Below are 19,960 nucleotides of genomic sequence, written 5' to 3'. Positions count from 1 at the left end.
TCCTCGACGTGCAAGGGGTTTCTAACTTTTATTATCATTGTTGTTGTTATTATTATTATTATTGAAAACGGCCTCCCACGCGTGCACCCACTGTCAAAGCACAATGAAAGTTAGCAAAGTGTTTACAGAGGGAACTGACTGGTGCGCTCGGGCCTCTTGTGGAGGGAACCAATCATGATTAAAAAATAAAAACAAACAGCCCTTCATCTGCCAGGAATGAAGGGAACCAGCATACAAGCAGTCAAACCTCATTTCTGCACAGACCTCTGTTGTCTCCAGACATTTGAAAAGAAAGGCAAGCAATGCTAAGCTCGTTAACAGCAGCGATCTGGGTAGGAAAAACAAAGATGGTTTTCTAATGTTTCCTAATTCCTTGCCTGTAATAGCCTATATTTGGGTGGCTCCGTGTTCGCAACTGAAGCATCGTGTTTTCTTAACCGTAGACCTGCAGGCATCACAGTGGTCCTATTTTGAAGGCATGCTCCCCTAGAGGTTATCTCACCTAAGGAATTAGGGCCCCTGGCCTGCAAAGTTCTCCTTTTTTAAAAAAAAAGTTGTATTGATTTTCTTGTTTTACATTTAAATATTTAAAAAGCAATGGGGCGGCTCAGTTAATCAACAATTCAATAACATACAAATATCTTTAGTACAAATCTCAAACTTATTACATGAAGTATTTCCTCTCTTTTCCCCTTAGTGCAGAGGTGTCAAACTCAATTTCATTGAGGGCCGCATCAGCATGGCGGTTGCCCTCAGGGGGCTGGGTGGGTATGGCCAGGGTGGGTGTGGCCTACTGGGTGGGCGTGGCTAGAGTGCGTATGGCCTACTGGGTGGGCGTGGCCAGCTCTACATCGTTCGCATCAAGGGTGCCTATGGGGGCCTGGGCAGGAGTGGGACAGATCTGAGGGTCTCTGGTAGAAGGAGGGTCTCTGGGCCAGGGCCAAGGCAGTGCGGGCCATTCCCTCACTGTTTCCAGGATGGCTTCGTGGGCCACACAAAACCACTTCGCGGGCCGGATCCGGCCCCCGGGCCTTGTGTTTGACATGTCTGCCTTAGTGTTTACTGTCTCCTGTTTAAACTAATACAATTCTTCTTATGTCTATTAAATAAAAATAGCTTTCTTACACTTATCAATTTTTCGTTTATACATATCCTAGTTATTTTAACATTCAATATTTATAGACTATCAATGTCCTAATTGGTTTTTCCCGATTTTTAGTTTCCCGTTAATATGTAAATTTAACGTTTATAATTTCCAAGTTTTGAATAACCACAGTTCCCTTTGTCCCAATTCATCACAAAATCTAACGTTCAGGATACACGTCTTATCTATTTGAATATATTCTATTTCTCACCATCTTACATCAACTAATGAATAATACAGTATAACATTCTTATTTTCTATTAATTTCCAAATGTCTTAAATTTAGTAACCAAAATTTCTCTTATTTCAACATTAAATACTACCTTTTTTTTTTCTCTTGGCATCTACTATCTCATATTTAAGCTAAGTTCTCCTTAGGATGGCATGAGGGGTTCAGGCTTCTGAACAATTTTTAATTTTTTAATTTTTTAATTTTTTTAATGTATTGATGGTGGCTTAAACAAGACGATCTTCTCTATTTCCATAGAGAAGACAGCAGAATGTCTAAGATACAGGTCGTCCTTGACTTACAACGGTTCATTTAGTGACCGTTCAAAGTTACAACTTCACTGAAAAAAGGGGCTTAATGACCGTTTTTCACACTTAATGACCATTGCAGCATCCCCCCCCCATGGTCACGTGATCAAAATTCAGATACTTGGCAACTGACTCGTATTTATGACGGTGGCAGTGTCCCCGGGGTCGTGTGGTCAGCTTTTGCGACCTTCTGACAATCAAAGCCTATGGGGGAAGCCAGATTTACTTAACAACCGTGTTACTAACCTCACAACTACAGCGATTTCTTTAACAAATGTGGCAAGAAGGGTCGTAAAATGGGGCAAAACTCACTTAACGACTGTCTCTCTTAGCAACATAAATTTGGGGCTCCATTGTGATCGTACGTCGAGGACTACCTGCAGTTCTGATTCCCCCCCCTCAGGGATTCACACTGAGGCACTCGAGGAATTGCACACCGATTTAACAATCTCTTAATCATCTGCTTGAACTTGGAAATGCATTTTCATAGAGATGATGTCACGCAGTAGGCATCAGCCACGATAAATACAAAATATGTGACTTCTTGCTCTCTCTGTGCTAATAATTACAGTCATTATGCATGTCTATATAGTAGAAAGTCTTGCTGGACCCGATACTTCCAAATGGATGCGCATGGAATTGTACTCTTTTATTGCTCCCCCCAAAAGCTGCTCCCTATTTTGACTGATCAGTCACTTAATTAAAGCAATTGCTTCCAGTAGTTCTTTTCCCCTGAGTGTAGAATCGGATTGACACCTTACAATTTTCCTCCTTCTGTGTTTTGTGAATTTAATAGCACCTGACGCCTCCTTGTTTGTTTCTAGGCTTTTCCGTATTAGGAAAAAAACAAAACAAGCTCCTGTTAAATAGCTGTGGGATAAGTCTTTAAAAATTTAAAAGCAGGATGAGAACAGCAGCCACAGTAAAAATGGAAATGTTTGTGAAACTCCCCAAAAGTTCAGCTTTCTAAGGATTTCAGATTTCATTCCGTTAAATTTGTAGGCTGAGACTCTGCAACAAATATTCAGTTTTCCACAGAGCTGTGTACAGCTAGTCCTTGACTTACAACAGTTTGTTTCGGGACCGTTCAAAGTTACAACGGCGCTGAACAATGTGACCTATGGCCGTTTTTCACAATTACAACCGTTGCAGCATCCCCGTGATCATGTGATCAAAATTCCGACGCTTGGCAACTGGTTCATATTTATGACCGTTGCTGTGTCCCAAGATCATGTGATTCCCCTTTTGCGACCTTCTGACAAGCAAAGTCAATGGAGAAGCCAGATTCATTTAACAGCCAGATTACTAACTTCTCAAGCACAGCAAGAAAGGTTGTCAAATAAATGTTTCACTTAATAACAGCAATGTTGGGCTCAACTGTGGCCGTACGTCGAGGATTACCTGTATTCACTGATTCCTGGTGTGGTTATCAGAGAGAGCTGGCCCTAAAGGTAGTCACCTTCCCTTGAAGCCACAAGCAACATCAAAAAAAGGTTGCTACAATCATCAGCTGAATGCATTGTGCATACACAGAGCTGTTGTGATCACATTATATTCACCATTCTCCCATTTCACTTTTTTTTTTTTTGGCCTTCTCATTGTGGTTTGGCTGCTGCAGCAAACACCTAACGTTTTACAAACTGACTCTTAACCGTGTATAGTGCATGCCAATTAAACAGTTTCTCCCTGATGAAGGATTAAAGCTAGATTTCCAGTCTAATTTCCCACCATGTAGGAAACCTGTAGCTCTCCAGATGTCATTTGACTCCTACCTCTACTTAGCCTTATTCCAGATGGCAAGTCATTGGGGATTACGGAACAGTAGCCCAATGTTTTCCTGAACTGTAGAGATGTTATCTCTCTTCTCTAAAGATTCGGGATGAAGTAAGAAAGGAGCAGTTTTCAACCATCGGGACTAAACATTCGGCATTTGCAGCATGTCTCTGTGCTATAATTTGAAACAAAATGCACCAAGGAGGCCTGAACAAAAATTTTAATTTACCCTAGGAATGTTTCAGTTTATTTCTACTTGTGGCACCCAGAGAGACTCCACATTTTAAAATTCAAAGGGAACCTCGTTTCTGGGCATGTTGGTAGGTCGACGCAAGTGTAACAGAATTTTTAATCCAATGAAGCATGGATTTGTTGCTGGGTTCGGCTGCTGAAATTCCCCCAGTTTTATTTCATTTGCAAGTCTTTAGTAAAGTACCCCTATTTAAAACAGCAGTCCTTCCCTAGGCCGCAGCTGAATACGGGTTAATTTCAAATCTCTTCAGGATACTTGGGGCTATGAATAGCCACCAAAATAGCAGCCAGATTATATTGTAAATCAGGAAAGAATCCTCTCATCCATTGGAAGTTAAGGCGAGTGAGAGATAAAATTAAGGTAGCTTAGAAGATCCAGGAAGCCTTGATCTGAAAGATACCTAATACAGGAGAACAACAAGGACCCAGGAAGAAGACTCAAGAAGATAGTGAAACTTGCGGAAAACAAGTTGAGTGAAGTATTGCTAAATTGATTGAGATGAAGAAGGAAATTCACATTCGGATCATTACTTCTTCATAGAAGCATGAATTGAGAAAAGTTTCATCTTAGGAAACTGGGAGAGAAATGAAATTCTAAAGGTAGAAAACAACCCAGGCGTTGAAATTTCAATATTATTATTATCTCTTAACCACTTTTCAATGAATCTTGGTATAAAGAAAACCTCTGGATGATCTTGTGGCTGAGAAGCAGCCCCGAAATTGTACTGTACAAAGAGGTTTTGTACTGCTGTTGGTTATAAGTGTTATAAAAAGAATTATTAAACATTAAACAGATAGTCCTTGACTTGTGGCCATTTTTCACACATACAACTGTTACAACATCCCCATGGTCACGTGATTTACATTCGGATGCTTGACAATGGGATCATATTTATGAGGGCTGCAGTGTCCCGGGGGGGGGGTCATGTGATCCCCTTTTGTGACCTTCTGGCAAGCAAAGTCAATGGGGAAGCCAGATTCACTTAACAGTTGTATTACTAACTTAACAATTGCAGTGATTCACTTAACTGTGGCTAGAAAGGTCATACAATGGGGCAAAATTCACTTAACAAATGTCTCGCTTAGCAACACAAACTTTGGGTTCAATTGTGGTCATAAGTTGAGGACTACCTGTACAAACTCTCATTGCACCTAAGTATGAAATATCATCGCACGCACATACACCCAGGCGTGAAAGGTGGAAAATGGGTAAGGAAATAATTGGCCAACAAGCATTTTCTGATGCACTAGAGCAGATATGTCAAACTTGTGACATCATGTGATGTCGCACGATGTATCGGAGCTTTTTCGCCATTGCCAGCAAATGGGGTGGGCGCAGTTTCTTCATGACGCGTCCAGTCCATGGGCCGGCAGTTTGACACCCCTGCACTAGAAGGAGATTTAGGAGGCTGTAGATAGTTGACTTTATTCTTGCTTCATTGAGGATGATGAAGGGCGAATACTAATATCTAAACCAATGTTTTTGGTAAGGGAATCTGAAAAATTGAAATACAAATCAGAATCATAAAATGATGTTACTGTTCTGTTCCGGCCTACGACCGGCCCTGTTTGTGTGTCAGGGACAACCCCTTTTTCCTTTTAACAATCAATAGGCTGGAAAATAACCCAAATTTATTTACAGTTCCAAATAATAAAGTCTTTCAAACAAAAAAGCAGCAGAATATTTTCTTCAACCATAAATACATGATTCAAAACATCCAACAAGAGTCAAATAAGAGTCAAACAGATTAGCAAGAACAGACCAGGATTCTCTTTAAATGTCTCCGAACGGTTGCCTTCAGCAACCAGCACCGCCCACACCTTCCCCTTTTATTATCAGTCCCAAGGCGTGGCTTCTTGATGCCTTCTCCTCTTTTCACTGAGTTGTCTCATTGATTTTCTCTGCTCTGCTCTGCTGGATTGCCATCTGCTTCTAGCGTCTCTGAACAGATTCAGCTGTGACTCCTCTGAGTCCGACACCTCCTCCTTGCACAGCTGAGCCTCATGAGGAACACGATTGGAGGGGCCAGGCTGAGAGTCCTGCAGTGCCTCAGAGCCTCCCTCCGACACCGAAGGCTCTCCAAACCCCTCCTCCTCCTCCTCCTCCTCCTCAGATTCCTCGGACTCAGCTGCTGGGAGTATAGGCTGACACTGAATCACAACAGTTATAGACTTCACTAATAAATTAAAAGTTAACATATTTTCTTGGTTAAGATAATGTATTACAGAACTTTTTAAGGCCTATGTTTATTATCAATTGAAATTAATAATTTATTGGATTCATATCCCACCTTTCCTCCAAGAGCTCAAGACCGTATACATAGAGTATCCTCCTGTTTTTTAAAATGTCTTTCTAATTAAAGTTTCTCAGTTGTTCCTAAAATCAATCAGTTTAGTATCAAGTTTGGGAAAAACAGGAGTGATGCGGTGACTCAATGGTTAAGACACTGGGCTTGTCAGCTGACAGCCCAGGTTCAAGACCTGAGCGCCACATGATGGGGTGAGCTCCCATCCTCGGCCCAGCTCCTGCCCAACTAGCAGTTCAAAAACATGCAAATGCAAGTAGATAAACAGGCACCACTTTGGTAGGAAGATAATTGCACTCTGTGATGTCATGCCTTGAAATGGAAATGAACACCGCCCCCTATCATCATCAGTGACTAGCCGAGTAAAATCTGCAGGGACTTCTCGGGAAAAACAACCAGATAGAAAAAGGAAAGTACTGTAGAGCAGAGGTCCCCAACCGTGGCAACTTTAAAACTTGTGGACTTCAACTCCCAGAATTCCTGGCTGAGGAATTCTGGTAGTTGAAGTCCACAAGTCTTAAAGTTGTCACAGTTGGAGACCCCTGCTGTAGAGGCTGCCCTGTTTAATATCTACACATTTGTAAAACATGATTCAAGTGCTAAAGTAATCATGTCAAATCTGTGAGTTTCCAACTCCTATTGTGCATCTTGGTGAACCCAATATATTTTTTTTCTTTCTTCAACAGACGCCATCATTGTCCTCATCTGCCAACCAGGCTCTTTGACACGAACGAGAAGCCATGTCTTCTTTCTGAGTACATGGAAAAATACCCCCTTTATGCCAACATTCTACCTAGGGAATCATGCAAACCCACCACAAAGTACCAGAAGCAGCCAGTGCCAATGGAAGCCCTTTCAACAACCAAGTAAGACAACAGAAATGGAAGCAAAGGGAGGGCTACCAGATCTATCTTGCAACTATCCAAATGACCACCAGGTGGGAGCAAAGAGAGTTCTCTGTGTAATGGCTGTCATCTAGTGGTCCTTTGAATTGCAGAATAGTAGCCCCAAAAGAATAAGGGACGCGGTGGCTCAGTGGGTTAGGACGCTGAGCTTGTCGATCAGATGGTCGGCAGTTTGGCGGGTCGAATCCCGAGTGCCGCGTAGCAGAGTGAGCGCCTGTTACTCGTCCCAGCTTCTGCCAACCTAGCAGTTCGAAAGCACGTAAAAATGCAAGTAGAAAAATAGGGACCACTCCGGTGGGAAGGTAACAGCGTTCCGTGCGCCTTTGGCATCTAGTCATGCCGGCCACATGACCACGGAGACGTCCTCGGACAAGCGCTGGCTCTTCGGCTTTGAAACGGAGATGAGCACCGGCCCCTAGAGTCGGAAACGACTAGCACGCATGTGCGGGGGAACCTTTACCTTTACCTTTACCTTAGCCCCAAAAGAAGGGCTGTTAAAGGCCAAAGATTGTGAACTTGAATGCATAATTTGTATATATGTGTATTTGGGTGGGTGGGTGGGCATAATGTTGCAATGCATTGTTCTTTTCCCCAGATCTGGATGATAACAGTAGGTTTCGTTATTATCTGGATGCTTCTGGATGAGATCTTTAACTGAATTTTTGGGCAGATGCCTTCATGAAATGTGAGGAATGAATGTAGATGTAATTGCCTCTCACTTCTTAAACCAATTGTCTTTTCCTACTGCTTCTTTGCCAATAGGAAAGAAAAGTAGAATGATTACACAAATCCATTTAATTGGGTTTGTCCCTCTGAAAGAATTCCTGCCCGAATGGAAATAGTCAAGGCCATCCTCTTTCTTATAACTTTGTTAGTATTGTCTTAAACATCACCTATAACCTTCCAAGACATTTTCCTGTACTACCTGTGGAGTAAACTTGGACGCTCCACAACTGAGGCATGCGAAACAGGTTCACATGCCATCTTTGTACACCAGTGGCATAAACAACTAAAAGCAGCATGAGTGCTTTTTCATGCAGTGTTTTTGTACTGTACTGTTTCTGTAGTTTAGTGTCAACTCAGTAAACAAATATTTAAACTGCCTCTCTCTCTTGAGCTAAAGCATTTTATAAGAAAGTACTTTTATTCACTACTGTCAGTAAATTAAGGATATAGAAGCACAAACTGATATAGCTATCCTTAGTAAGGTGGGTAACTTGAAATGGCTGAGTAAATACAAATGTACTTTTCAAGTGGACAGTTATTTGAAGTTACAACTCCCAAAACATCTTAGGGAGATATTTACGAGAGCGAGATTCGAACAGCTTGATACAATGGTCAGATATGGGAGATTTCATGCTATACCGTACAATGAGCATATCTGCATTTGCGGAGCGGCAGAGGTAGAGGACCTGGCTCACATCCTATTTGACTGTTGTTTGTATAAGAGGGTGAGAGACAGGTATCTTGGTCTATATACCAAACGAATGACCCATTGGGATCCCCATATCAAAATAACTTACCTTATGTCCGGCCAGAACTTGAAAATAACATCCAACGTAGCACAGTATTTGAACAAAATGATCCGGTTAAGATCTGCATATGTGGGACTGATTGGGGTAGATTGTAAGGGCGACTCCGAAATATAATGTTTCCATATTTTATCTATATCTTAAATTTGCATTTTATTACTATTTTAACTTAAATTGTATTTTAATTCCATTTTAAATTGTATTTTATCAAATTCCATTTCGGATTGCTTTTATCTAGTTTTGGTGACGGTTTGTTGCTGGAACTTTGTACTTTGATATGGCCCAAGGGCTAATCAATAAAGTTGTTGTCACTACTGTCAGTAGACAATTAAAAAAAATCTATTGTCACTAGACCTTGAAGAATAAAAATGTTAATCTGTCCTTCACAAAACCCTGTAATCCTTAAATTGACTAAGATCCAAACAATTAACTAAATAAAAAGGCCTTTTAAAATTATTAAGCGTTATGCCAGCATTTATTGATTGATGGAGTACAGGAAAAGTTATATCATCACAATTCAAGCAATATTCTCCGCATCTTTGCCCTATTGTACATTTGCTGAAAAGCTTCCTGCAATACAGAAAGTATCCATTGGTAAGTTCTGCTGCTTTGTCTTCCTAAAGTGGAAAGATTTCGTACTCTTATGTCACAGGTTTTTTTAAATGTATCTGTGAGAAATAATGCAACAATTTGAAAGGTAACAGTATCTCCAAATCTCTGATAAGCAAAAAGAAAATTAACAGCTGGAACTTTTCCAATATGAGATATGCAGGATTCATGTAAATTTAATAAGCAACATTCTGGTAGGTTTAGACTTAGTCATGCTTAAAGTAGAGTCATTAAAATCTATGGGATGGCTTGGAAACATGTCAAATTGTTTTCAATAGGACTGTCTTAAGTTAGGCACAGATAAGTCTGGATACATTTATGTGTATACTACAAGCTATTCATTTAATCAGACCTGTTGATGTTTTTACAGGAGAGATTACATCCCACATGAAATCTTCCCTATTAAACAGAAACCTCCTGATAAATATGTCAAGAAAGATGAATGTATGGACCTACAGTCTACATATAGACAAGATTATAACCCATACCATGTATCTCGAGTGCCTCCTTGCTTGCCCCAGGAACAAAATTATTCTTCTGCTGAGAAGATGACCACAGTTCCAACGTATAAAAGTAAGAGTTGAAAGAATCATTAGAAATATTTGAAATGCATTAAGCATCCATTTTTCTCAGTAACCTCCCAAATGGGAATCATTATCCCACTTTGCAAGTTGGCACGTTTTTAAGGGGTGCTTATAAGTGCCTTGATGCATCTTTTTTGCCCCTTAAACTTATGTCCTCTCAAAATTTCTGGAAGTTATGATCTTGTCCCTTCTCAGAGTCTCTAAGGAAGTGCAAATGCTAAAGGAAGACCCTCACACAGATCATGTGTGCTGGTTTTCCCCCATCCCTTTCCTTGGTGTTCTATGGTTTACAACTTTTGGGGGGCATCGGGGGGACTTTGGAAGAGAGGTGAGTGAAATAATGGGGAATTGGCTATGTATGATCAAAGGAGACCTACATCAACTATTAAGGAGGAAAAGAAATCCATTCTTGTAGGTCAATCATAGTGGGACCCATTCCATAGGTATTAATCACAAGAAGGTTGCCTGCTAGTTGAGCACATCCATAGCAAGTATGAAAGAGAAAGAAGGATCAGATCAATCCCTTTTGCTCGTTCAGCAAAACTAGGAGTCTAGCAAACTCTTCCGCATGATAACTTTGTCCAAACAGTCGGATCCTAGTGAGGGTACACAGACGCTGTTACTCTTCCTTTACAATGACAAAAATGATGATAAGCAACTCCTGTTCTCCCTTGACATGCATCAGATACACGGAACATCTGGACAGTCTTATTATCTCAAATGTGTGGATTGACATAAATCTATTTCTTTATCAATGGGCTTTAATAATATATGATACGAGCCATATGTAAGTCTCGGTCAAAGGTCTGTACTATCTAGAACAGCCTTCAGCTGAGGATTGAAAGAGCTCTGATAAAATGCAGCTTTACCACATTTGGTTGCAATTTGCAAGATTTTTTCAAAATATCCTGCAAACGGAAACCTTCAAATAATTGGTCCTACGATCTTATTCCATATTGTAGTGATTCATCCCTTAAGCTCACCAGTTTTCAAGGATACGACAAAGCCTGTGATCTTTCATATCCAGGCAATTGGATTGCCTATAAGGAGAATCAGATCTCCCTTAAAAACCGTATTCAAGGAATACGGTATATGCATGCATGAGCTGTTTCCTCCTCAATTGCTCCTATGAGCACATGTGCATCCATTGAAATGACTGGGATCCCACTTACAACCAAGAGGAGACCACAGGGGGAAATGGGATAGAATTAGAAGCTGTGTACCTGTTACTCGTCCCAGCTTCTGCCAACCTAGCAGTTTGAAAGCACGTAAAAATGCAAGTAGAAAAATAGGGACCACTCCGGTGGGAAAGTAACAGCGCTCCGTGCGCCTTTGGCGTCTAGTCATGCCGGCCACATGACCACGGAGACGTCTTCGGACAAGTGCTGGCTCTTCGGCTTTGAAACAGAGATGAGCACCGGCCCCTAGAGTCGGAAACGACTAGCACGCATGTGCGGGAGGAACCTTTACCTTTACCTTTTTACAAAATAACAAGTTGCACACACAATGGTGCCACACTGCAGGCTCAGGTAGGAATACAGTAGAAGATTGAAAAGAAGTTACATTGCAGTGAATGGGCCACAATTTGACAGCATTATTCACTCTTGTTTTAGTTTATTCTGACCCCTTGCAGATAGTGACTCAGTGCCAAGGATTTTGTGTATGACCGTCACTAACCTTCCTACCCAGAAATCCCTAATAAGGGAACACAGTTGTAAAATTGTGGGGCCATATTTTATGAACAGAGTGTTTCTGATCTGGTGTACCTGCTTCTAATTTGTTAAGTGTCCATCTTGTCTTATGAACCAATACTTCCAGTTTTCCTTGTTCTCATGGCTTATTTTTCAAGTGGGGAAACCATGTCTGGTTTAAGACCAGGCACGGGAAGCCTAAGGCCTTCCAAGGACAGTAAAGCCACTTCTTTCAGAATCCCCAGGCAGGCAGTGGGGTCAGGGGTGCCTGGCAATGATGGGAGTTAGAAGCCGACAACAGAAGCCTTGGTGGAGCAGTGGGCTAATGCCTCCTTAAGTAACACCAGCTGCCTGCAATTAGTACAGGTTCGCATCCCACCAGGCTCAAGGTTGACTCAGCCTTCCATCCTTCCGAGGTAGGTAAAATGAGGACCCAGATTGTTGGGGGCAATTAAGCTGACTTTGTAATAATGCCGCTTAGGGGGTGTGTGAAAGCCCTAATAAGCAGGCATATACATAGAATGAAGGCTACTGCTAAGCTTGTAAGCCGCCCTGAGTCTTCGGAGAAGGGCGGGATATAAATGGAATTAAAATAAAAATAAATAAATAAATAAAAACATCCAAAAGGCCACCATATCCCCTCTCTGCTGTTCTGCCTTTTCCCCAACATGATGTATCTTATAGCTTTGTTTTCATGATATATCAAGCTGTGCTTTTCAATTTTTTTTTTAACCTAGCATTTTCCTGGTAAGTGCAGGAACATCTTTTTTCAGATCAGCCCTGTTCCGATGCATTGATGGCGACTGAGAGTGACCATCTGCCTTACTGCCAGAGCCTGATATCATGGGCTCAGAATAAACGACCGGCCCAAAGTCACCCAGATGGCTTATGTATTTGAGCAGGACTGGAACTCACAGTCTCCTGGTTTCTAGCCTGGTCCCTTAAAGGATTTTGTTGTGCTTTTTTTTTTTAAGAATACCTACTGTAGTTTTTTTGTGTGTTTTTAGTAAGAGTTGCAAGAATTCAAATTTCTGCTCCCTTCCTGAGTCAAGAACATTTAAATGTTGCATGTCAATTCTTATGTATGATCATTGTGGTCTATACGCTACCTGGTCTACCATTTCATATGTTTTATCTCCTGCAGTATACTCTAAGTCGGTGTTTTTCACACCTGACAACTTGTATGGATTTCAGTTCCCAGAATTCTACCCACCCACCCCCAGCATGTTCTTGACCAAACCAATTGCATGGCAATCAAAACAGATGCATAAATACTTCCTCAATTCAGCTTCACTCCTAATAATTATATGAATGCAAAGTGGTTTGCCCATGTCTTCTTCCAAAATGTTTTTTTTTCTAACTTCCTGTTTGCCTACAGTCCTAGGATTTACTACTGATTCAATCTTGCCTATGGCCTGGAAATTTGCCATTCTTGCATTACATGAAGATAATTCATCTAAAGAGAATTCTGGGATTAATAGAATAGAATAGAATAGAATAGAATAGAATAGAATAGAATAGAATAGAATAGAATAGAATAGAATAGAATAGAATAGAATAGAATAGAATAGAAGATAGAAGATGATAGAAGATAGAAGATAGAAGATAGAAAATAGAATTGAATAATCAAATAAAATAGAATAATAGAATAGAATAGAAAATAGAATAGAAAAATGGGCTATAATAAGTGTAGTATTAAGAAAAAATAATCTAAGAATATTAAACATGATACTCACTACTAAGCAGGATGAGGTGCCTGTAAGTGATATGATAAAATATCCGAATTCTTTGCAGCTTTGCAGTGCACTGTTTTAGTTTTTTCATTAACACTGAGATACAGAGCTCTCGCTCCAGATAGGGAGATAATCTAATTTTAGAGTTCCTTTGACAATGCTAATGACTGCCTGAGCCATTTTATGCATGGTTTCACTTCAATGTCTTTCTTTCTTCTGTGGTGCCCTAATTTTTCAAAAATCCTGGTACACAGGAAGCCATTATTACTTCTTGCAGGAGACTTTTAAAGGACACTAAATTCGCAAACCTCACTTTCTAATCAGTTTGGGAAATTGCTTATTAGCTACATCTAAGCTATTAGAGACCTTTGAACTGACAATTTTGAAAATGCCAGGTGAGTCTACTTTCAATCCTGAATGAAAAATTTTTTTAACCTTAATGTTCAGAATTTAAAGAATCTAAAATAAACAGCAAAGAGCTAAATAAGGTCTTGATCTTAGAGAGTTATAAACAGACTTAGGGTGCAGATAAAATTGGAGCATTAAAATTCTTACAGTAAGATTTTGGAATTAACAAGAAACCACTGCTCATGGAAAATAGATTCTGTTTTGGTTTTTACAAGACAAAACAAAGATAAATAATTTTATGAATTCAAAAACTGGATACTAGAGGGAATTAAAGTTTTTAGGTACAGGAAAATATGCTAAAGAGGAAGAATAAATTTTATCTGAAAAGAAGAGGTAGTATCAAAAGAAGTCTACAACTGAAAGGCCAAGAGAATGATTTAGAAAAATGTTTCACTGGATATACAAAAGAAAGTGGCTGAGGTTTTAAAGTGAAAAAGTGAAATACAAATGACAAACCAAGAAAGTAACCTGAAATTTTTTTCCTCGTAGATTTACAAAACAGGTTTGTTAAAGCCTTGAAGAATTCTGATCAATAGGACAAAGAAGAAATGAAAAGACATCAAGTTCTTTGACTGTATTTGAGCAAACTAAAGAGTGTTAGAAGTAAAAGGAAAGAATATAAAATTGGCTTATTTGATCAAGGTTAAAACAAGATATGAAATTATTTCTGCTAAACCTTTATGGAATTTCTGCTGACTTCAGGATTGAAAAAATGAAAATTTTATGGATTTGTTCATAGCTAGGAGATGGGGTGTGGGATGAAGAGATAAATGTTTGTATCCTTAAAGGGAGTGGAGTCAGTAAATTTGTTTACATTTGTTGCAATGAAGGCTGGAAATCTTTATACATTTTTCTCTTTATTATATTTTTACTATTTTTCCTTCTTTCTCTTTTTTCTTGCCCTTTTTACTCATTACTATTCTCTTTTCTTTTTGAAAGTTTAGTTTGCATTAGACGTATTGCTGCAATCCAAATTCTTAATAAAATTATATCTGTAGAAAAAGATTTCAATTGACAACAGAATCCAGAGGAATTTAAGATTTGAATCCCATCTTTGAAGCAATGGACAAGAACACAAGAGTCTCTGACTTTTTCCGGCTTCTTTGTAGAAGTCTGAACTGACCTTCAGTTCAATGCTTAAGAAGAAGAGATGTCATCATCTTTCTGAGACATTTCAGGAGAAGATAAAATAAGCCTACTAGATCTGAAGGGCAGAACTACAAAAACCTTTCACCATCTTTTAGTCACATGACATTTTCCAGGCCAGAATGGTAAACCTGAAAAGAGCAAATTTCCATATGCTTGAAAGGAAACTACTTTTGCAGTTAAGGTATGCAATGAAAAGAAGTTAGGTATGAACTATGTTAGGATTAGTGGCTTTGGATACAAAGTACAAGTTCCAGATTCCTTGAATTATCCTTAAAATGGATGCCATGAGTAGAACGTCTCCAAGGCTATAGTTATCTTGCCTTTTCATTGTGAAGATGCCATCTACCTTTCCAGATTCTACTTACAGATGCTTGATGGGACTGTACCCAAATCTTACTTCTACGCCGGCAATGGGCTTTTTCAGGATTACCTCTAAGTCAGTGCTGAGACCTGCCCACTCCCTGAGAAAGTCCCCAAAGCTTTCTTGACATAGTTTTTCAGAAATGGTTCACCATTGTCTGCTTTCTAGGGCTCAGAGAGAGGGACTGGCCTAAGGTCACCCAGCTGACTTTATGCTTATGATAGGACTAGGACTTAGGGTTTCAGAGTTTCTAGCTGAAGTCTTAACCACTATAACAGGGGTAGGCAACCTTGGCTCTTTTATGACTGCCATAAAAGAGCCAAGGTTGCCTACCCCTGCACTATAAGAAAGAGGCTCTCTGGCAATAGGATAGTAACATAATATCAACACTCCAAAATTAAAAAAATAACAAAAACGATGTGTTTATAGTGGTCTGATTCCATATTCATTCCACTAACAATTCCCATGACTCCATCTTTATGTGGTTTATTGTTAAGTAATCATTTGCTATCATTCCAATAGCCAAAGAACTGTTTTTCATTTTTCCCCCCTGTCTTATGTTTGCCTAACTGCAGTAAATTGCATTTTATTAGAATGGAGGCGGGAATGTTTGAAAGTAATGATGGCCTCTTTAATCACATCTGCTTACATTTCAGCTGATTACGTGGCATGGAATCAGCCTAAAAGAGAGATGATTAAGCCAGATCACAATTACCGTCCGCCAGAAAAAAAATTTGATCACAGGACCACTAACCAGGATGCTTACCAATACAAAGGGCTGGTCACCACCAAGAACTATAAGCCTGCAAAGCCTCTTCAAACCTCAAAGATCCCCTTGGAGAGCATGACCAATTATAAGCTGAATTATGTGCCTCACCCCATCCCACAGCGCTTCGTCCACACGCAAGAGCCATTCAAGAGCTGCGAAGTCCCATTTGATGGGCTCACCACCCACAACCTTTCTTACAAAGGGCTAGCAGGAGAGCCAGCAAAGTCCACAAAACCAGATTATGTCAGGCCAGATACAGGGAATTTTATGGGCACTACTGAATTCAAGGAGAAGTTCTTAGCATGGCCAGTAGCTGCTCGCATTTCCAGAAAGCCGGCGGTTTACACTCCCCCTAAAGAGAAGATGGACCTCCAGACATCATCACAGATCCACTATGGAGATCCTCATGGGCGCCCAGCAACATCATGTAAACCCTTGGCCCGGGTCGTCGAATACACGGAACCCTTTAGCCACTGTTCCACTATGAAGGAAGACTTCCAGCATTGGCACGCCGAAAGACCCAAGCCCATCATGCCTCATCCAGAGATCACCTTGCCCTCCGAGCCCATGGACCTGATGACCTCCTTCCAAACCCATTACGTTCCTCACCCGCTCCCTTCCATAAAGAGCTTCCGACCCCGCTTGCCAGTGGCCAGACCTTGTGCGCCATTTGCCGAGACCACCACCTATGGCACAAGTTATACAGCAAAGGAAGTGCATATATGTCCTGCCTCTTTCAAAGAGCCGCCTGGTTACGTGTTCGATAAGATAGATCAAGCTGGCCATAGGCGGTTCCGTCCGGCAACCGTGGTGCAATCCCGACGTGCATCAAACTCAAAGCTGGCTGATTACAGAGGCCACTCTGGCAGCCAGCTAAATCACAGAGGTCTTCAAGACATAGGGCTGAAAGCTTGAGGGCGCTCAGCCTGCTTTGGAACAGACTGATGATTCTATTCTATAATGAATGCGATTACTATAATCTTCATTTCCTTGGGACTGACCCTTTCTCGGGGAACTGAAAAAAATAATAACGTTCTAGAAAAGCAAAATGGAGCATCTTTGGTTCTGTTATTGAGCATTCTTCTTCTTCTTGCTTTTAAAAAAAGGTTTGTAACCTTCAATTGGGCAAAATTGGAGGTATAGAGCAGGGGTAGGCAACCTTGGCTCTTTTATGACTCATGGACTTCAACTCCCAGAATTCCTCAGTCAGCATAGCTGACTGAGGAATTCTGGGAGTTGAAGTCCATGAGTCATAAAAGAGCCAAGGTTGCCTACCCCTGGTATAGGGCAATGAGGTATGAACCAAGGTAACTTAAATGGGCTAACTTACAGACTGCCAGAAAGCCATGACTCCCATGGGAATGAAATTTGGAGAAATTGTGGTGACTTTAGCACTGCTGCACTGTTGTCACTTCAAAACGGCTGCCATCCTGCCACAGTCGTGTTATCCTCATTTCCAGCACTCCCTGACGATTTCCCAGAAGACAGTAGGGAAGCTGGCAGGAGCTGTCAAGTTGACTGCTGATGCTTCCTGCAACCTTCCCACCAGCTAACTCTTTGCTTGTGGGAAGCTTTCAGGGAGAAAGTCAACGTGGAAGCCAGCAGGGAAGGTTGCAAATTGCTCAGGTACGTCTCCCCTAACCATGCAACTTCCCAAGTCTGTCTGTGCATGCATCACACTGGCCACTTGCACAATCTCTCGCTCTCTCCCTCTATCTGGCTGCCAGTCACTTACTTGCCTGCTGGCTTTGGACTTGGAACTGCCTGCTGGCTTTGTGATCCTTAACTCAATGGAACCTGATGTGGCAGGAAGGAGGGAAGAAAGGAGAAAGGAGGGAGGAGGGAGGGAAGGAAGGAAAGAAGGAGGAGGAAGAGAGGGAAGAAAGCGAAGGGAAGAAATAATGAATGAGGGATGGATGAATGGATGGATGGATAGATGGATGGATGGGTGAATGGAGGAAGGAAGGAAGGAAGGAAGGAAGGAAGGAAGGTTTTGAATGCACGTTGCCAACTTCCCACAAGGAAACTCAATAAGGAAGTCAACAGTAAGTCACTTCCACTGATATATTTTTTTTTTGCCCACCTATGGTGACTCTGTTTCTCTGTTTAGATAAGTAAGTAACTCTGAAACAATAACCCAATGGGTTGTCTAGTATTAGTTACAGATGAAATTGTGGCCTTTATGCTGATTTCTCCCATTTGTTGGAATACCGTGCTAAGTAAGATTGACCAGTAAGTCCCTTCCTTTAAAGAAACATTTAAGGAATTGCTTCCTGCCGAGATCAAATCAAAATGGATAAATACGATCAAGGTTGACTCAGCCTTCCATCCTTCCGAGGTAGGTAAAATGAGGACCCAGATTGTTGGGGGCAATTAAGCTGACTTTGTAATAATGCCGCTTAGGGGGTGTGTGAAAGCCCTAATAAGCAGGCATATACATAGAATGAAGGTTACTGCTAAGCTTGTAAGCCGCCCTGAGTCTTCGGAGAAGGGCGGGATATAAATGGAATTAAAATAAAAAAAATAAAAAAATAAAAGTCATTCACGGCTGCTGAGGCTGTGAATATTTTGCTGGCTATTTTATTCTCTTGAGTTTCTAAATAGAATTCTAATTATGTTGTTCATTGGGCTTTAATTGAATTTCAGTATTGATTTTACTTTTGTGGCAAGTCATTTTGTGCCTCTTTTCGCTGGGCAGGAGATAAAGTCACTAATCAACAAACACACACACGATGTGAATGCATGGACAATACTAAGAGGCCTCCTTGGCTGGGATCCTCAGTGCCCTTGCTAAAAACAACCCCATCCAGGTAATAAAAAGAGGCTTGAAAGGAGCTCTTGTATCCCAGGGGCACAAACTGAATGCCCCCAGTTCCTTAAAGGTCTTTTTTTCACTAGCAAATTTGCAATTGCCTTTTCTTGAATTTTTTTTTTAAAAAAATCCTCCAGGGGAAGGTGGTTAGGAGAGAAACTGAAGTTAGCAAACCCATAAAGGTTTCACTAGTCAAAGTGTTACAAACAAATATCTGGCAATCTCGCAGGATCTTTCCTTTTAAACTGATAGTAAAGGTAAAGGTTCCCCCGCACATGTGTGCTAGTTGTTTCCGACTCTAGGGACCAGGGCTCATCTCTGTTTCAAAGCTGAAGAGCCAGCGTTTGTACGAGGACGTCTCCGAGGTCATGTGGCCGGCATGACTAGATGCCAAAGGCGCACGTAACGCTGTTATCTTCCCACCAATAGTGGTCCCTATTTTTCTACTTGCATTTTTACGTGCTTTCGAACTGCTAGGGTGGCAGAAGCTGGGACGAGTAACAGGCGCTCACTCTGCTACACGGCACTTGGGATTCAACCCGCCAAACTGCCGATCTTCTGATTGACAAGCTCAGCGTCCTAACCCACTGAGCCACCGCGTCCCTTTTTTAAAACTGGTAATATGGGCTTAATCAATTGCTTGGGGGAAGGATTGGAGGACAGGATCAGATTTATGGTTGACGCCCAGCCCCAATTAATCCTTAGGCCAAGCACAGGAAGATTCCTTGCCTGGCATAGAGAAATGCATCTTCCCTTCATTAGCAATTAAATAATCTGTAGTTTCTCTGCACACTTTGGTTCACCTGGCATTCCTGGGTCCCGACAGTGGGGTGGAACACGAGGTCAGCCCCAGCTGGCAAGGAAGCTATCGGCAGCAGACCGTTTTATAAGATTTGAAGAGGGCATGAGAAATGTGCCTCTCTGTTCCCCAGGTTGAGTTGAAGGCCAACATTTCTCCAGTAAAGAGTGCGCAAACGGGACCAGCTCTCCAGCCCCAGGCAGGCGCATTAAATCACCGTCCTCCGACATTTAGTTCCTTCTCGGCCAGACATCTTTACTGCACGATGACTGCTAGTTTATATCTGATCGGCTCTTCCAACCTCCAGTAATGCTCAGCTCTTTAAATCAGCCTGAAGCTGCTTCCTTGAAAGCCAAGCCCAATTAAATACACTGGGGTGGGGGTGGGGGTTATACTTGAGTTAAAAAGAAGAAGAAGAAAATGCTTGACATAGCTGCCTCGTATATCAAACTGTAATGAAAGGCAGAGGGATATTTTAAGCTGAAAATAACACTTGGTTTCCACTAAGTTTGGAGATCTAATCTCCTGTATAAGCATTCACTTTCCAGCCTTTAAAGGACACGTATGAATTCAATAAGGGTTTACGGAGAAGGTAG

At 41.2% G+C, this 19,960-nt stretch overlaps 1 protein-coding gene across 1 annotated transcript in view; it reads left to right on the top strand.

The window, feature by feature from the left end:
• Positions 1-16,793, top strand: part of SAXO1 (stabilizer of axonemal microtubules 1) — a 35,111-nt gene extending 18,318 nt beyond the window's left edge. The window contains exons 2-4 of the mRNA XM_081319844.1: positions 6,699-6,878; positions 9,429-9,631; positions 15,641-16,793. Coding sequence (XP_081175970.1) covers positions 6,699-6,878; positions 9,429-9,631; positions 15,641-16,668 — 1,411 coding nt within the window. The 3' untranslated portion in view covers positions 16,669-16,793. The remainder of the gene's footprint in view (positions 1-6,698; positions 6,879-9,428; positions 9,632-15,640) is intronic.
• The last annotated feature ends 3,167 nt before the right edge of the window (positions 16,794-19,960 follow it).

This window comes from Vipera berus, assembly GCF_964194415.1.
Source record: "Vipera berus genome assembly, chromosome: 2".
Lineage (NCBI taxonomy): Eukaryota > Metazoa > Chordata > Lepidosauria > Squamata > Viperidae > Vipera > Vipera berus.
The sequence above is the reverse complement of the archived record's forward strand: the minus strand, read 5'-3'. Positions and strand labels throughout refer to the sequence as shown.